The sequence below is a fragment of the Calliphora vicina genome, unplaced genomic scaffold (genome assembly GCF_958450345.1).
Source record: "Calliphora vicina unplaced genomic scaffold, idCalVici1.1 scaffold_49, whole genome shotgun sequence".
NCBI lineage: Eukaryota > Metazoa > Arthropoda > Insecta > Diptera > Calliphoridae > Calliphora > Calliphora vicina.
Window position 1 is genome coordinate 136,060 of NW_027052578.1, and position 3,252 is coordinate 139,311.

At 36.1% G+C, this 3,252-nt stretch overlaps 1 protein-coding gene across 1 annotated transcript; it reads right to left on the reverse strand.

Moving 5' to 3' along the window:
* Positions 1-247: 247 nt before the first annotated feature.
* Positions 248-2,938, reverse strand: LOC135963026 (uncharacterized). Its single transcript, XM_065514808.1, has one exon. The coding sequence runs from the start codon at positions 2,936-2,938 to the stop codon at positions 248-250; it is 2,691 nt and encodes an 896-aa protein (XP_065370880.1).
* Positions 2,939-3,252: the final 314 nt, after the last annotated feature.

The following is a 3,252-nucleotide window of genomic DNA, read 5'->3' on the forward strand; positions in this document are numbered from 1 at the left end:
CAGGTATACCTCCTGATGGACTTTTATTATGATAACTTCGGCTTTATTTAATTCTTGCACTGTTAAATAAGTAGGGAAGTTTCTATTTCCTTTCATTTTCTCTACGAATCTAATCACGTAAGCAAATATTCTTTTCATCTTCCTAAAAGATGAGATTCTGCTTACAACATCATGAAAGTATGACGTCTTCGATATCTTCGTCACTGCAACCACCTTGACATCAGGATCTTCTGATGGCCAATTATTTTTATCTTTTTTTGAGCCATTCCGGACCACACCACCAAAGGGAACAGCTTTCAAGTTTTTCTGGATTAATGCCTCTTGATCCGATATCAGCTGGATTTTCTTTAGATTTTACATAGCCCCATTTCACATTTGGCAAACATTGATTTATTTCGGAAACTCTTGTTCTTATGAATTTCTCTTTGCTATTAGGCTTTCTTATCCATGATAATGTGATCATAGAATCACTCCATGCATAAATGTCTGCACCTGCGTTGATTTTGTACTTGATTTTATGCAATAATCTCGCTAACAGATGCGCTGCACACAATTCCAATTTAGGCAGAGTCTTCTTGTTTTTTATGGGGTTTACTTTGCTTTTTGCGGCTACTATTGTAATTGTTGAGCCAACTTTTGCATAAACCACAGCAGCATAAGCCTTTTCAGATGCATCTGCAAACCCATGCAATTGTAATGGTGTCCCGTTTGATCGTTGAATCCATCGATTTATTTTTATGTTTGTCAGCGCTGGCAAGTTTTGAACAAACGATTTCCAAATTTTACTGAGATCTTTATCCAATGGTTCATCCCAGTCTGATTGCAATTTCCACAAATGTTGTATAAACAATTTTGCCGTTACCGTAATCGGTGTTAACCATCCTAATGGATCGAATATCCTTGCGATACGTGATAACACAATCCGTTTCGTAATTTTAAGATCATCCTCGATTTGCATGTTGAATGTAAAATTATCCGTCTTAGGGTTCCATTGCAAACCCAATGTTTTCAAACATGCATCTTCTTGTATGTTTAGCACCTCATTATTTTCAAAGTTGTCAGTTTTTATTATCTGACCATTGTTGGATATCCATTTACGCAAATGAAACCCAAATTTATCTAAGTGGTTGGATATTGCTTCTCGTATCTTCTTACAATCTTGGATTGTATCTGCTCCAGTTAGTAAATCGTCCATGTAAAAGTCTTCTTTTATTCTGCTAGAAATATCTTCATCTTTACAATGATTGGCAATTTCAATTAATGTTCTAATTGCCAAAAAGAGTGCTGAACTGGTACCATACGTTACAGTTGTTAATTTGTATTGTTCAATTGGATTGCTTGGATTCTTCCTCCACAAAACATATTGGTATTCTTGATCAGGTGTATCAATTTTTATTTGGCGAAACATTTTCTCCACATCAGAAGATATTACATATTTCCATGACCTCCATTTCGTAATGATGTCAAATATATCTTTTTGTAGCTTGGGACCTACTTGCAATATGTCGTTTAAGCTTTTACCGTTGGTAGTTTTGGAAGAAGCATCGAATACCACTCTTACTTTTGTAGTTAAGCTACTTTCTCGTACTACCGCTTGATGAGGTAAGTAGTATTTACCATTACAGCTTGGATCTACTTTCTTCATATGGCCCATTGATAGCAATTCTTCCATTATTTTGCAGTATTCGTTGTTTAGTAATGGATTTTCTTTTAGCCGCCTCTCTAGACTCATCAATCGAGCCATCGCCCTCTTGTAAGAATCGCCAAGCTCGCAATCTTCTAAAAATGGTAGTCTTACGATAAATTTACCATCTTCATCTCTTCTTGTTGTTTCAGAATATAGTTTTAGGCATTTATCTTCCTCGTCTAGGGAATTTTCCTCCTCTATTTCCTCGATTTCCCAGAACCTTTCAATGTTGGTAGTAGCTACTGATTTTGTATTGCTTTTATGGTTTACTCGGATCACGCCAGATAGAATCCAACCCAACTTAGTGTTTTGCCCAAGAATTTTCTCTTCACGATGTACACCGTCTTCCAATATTTGCGAGAATAAGTCGGCACCAATAACAATATCAATTCTATCTGCTTTGTTGAAATTGGGATCTGCTAAATTGAAGTTTTTCCATTTTTGCACATCATAATTAAATGATACATCGGGATGAGTTGCCACTAATTTTGGTAATATTAATGCCTCTGCTGTTATCATCTCGTTGCTTAGAAATCTCGGATGTATTTCTAAGTTTATTTTTGCTTTTGCAACTCCTACCACTGTTTGTCCCAGGCCTTGTAGTTTAACCTCAGTTTTCTTCCTGGGTAATTGGAGGATTTGTGCTGCTTCTTCGCTTATAGAGGTTATCTGCGAACCTTGATCAATTAAAGCCCGTAATGTTATATATTCTTGATGTAAGGATTTTACCCGCACTTGGGCTGTAGCTAGCAAAACGCTGCTCAATGTGTTCGTGCTCATCGTTGAATTAACTCGCTGCTTTTCAAAATGAATAAGTGTATGATGATACAACCCACATTTTTGACATTTGCTTTCACTTAAACATTTTTTGTCTGTTTTGTGCTTAAGGCAATTGTAGCACAAGTTTTTAGATTTTACCCATGAATGTCTTTCTGTAACGGTCAGCTCCAAAAATTTTTTGCATGAGTAGATTTCGTGACCTGGTTTTTTACAAAAATAACAACTGCGTTTTTCTGTAAACAGTGATGTAGATCTGATGTTTTGTTTGCTAAAGTTGTATTGTTGTTTTTTAGTTGTTGAGGCTTCTAACGCTTGGTAATGCTGCTCGAGAAACTCCAGCACATCTCTTAGCTCCTGGATCTCCCTTGATTTTTTTGTGTTCTGCTCATATAGAAGCAGACTTTCCTTATCCAATTTTCGAATAACAATTCTGGCAATTATTGGATCAGCGTCTCCCAAATTGATGTTCATGGCTTTCAGTGCATGTATGCACTCTATTGTTGTATCTAATAGAGTTTTTAAGCTGGACGATGAAGCACTATTAATACTTGGCTGATCTAATATTTTGTCCACTAATTTTGTGAACAAAACTCTTTTGTTTCCATATCTTTGGGTTAATATCTCCCAAGCTCCACGATCAGAAAGCTACAATCTCATGCAATCCAAATTTAAAAAAATGAGTTTCCTAGCTCTTTACCGGCCTTTAGAATTGCGATTTATATGAAGTCGTTAAAAACTGGGGTAATTTTGGAACATTTTTCGAAAAATTTCCGATATACCCGCAT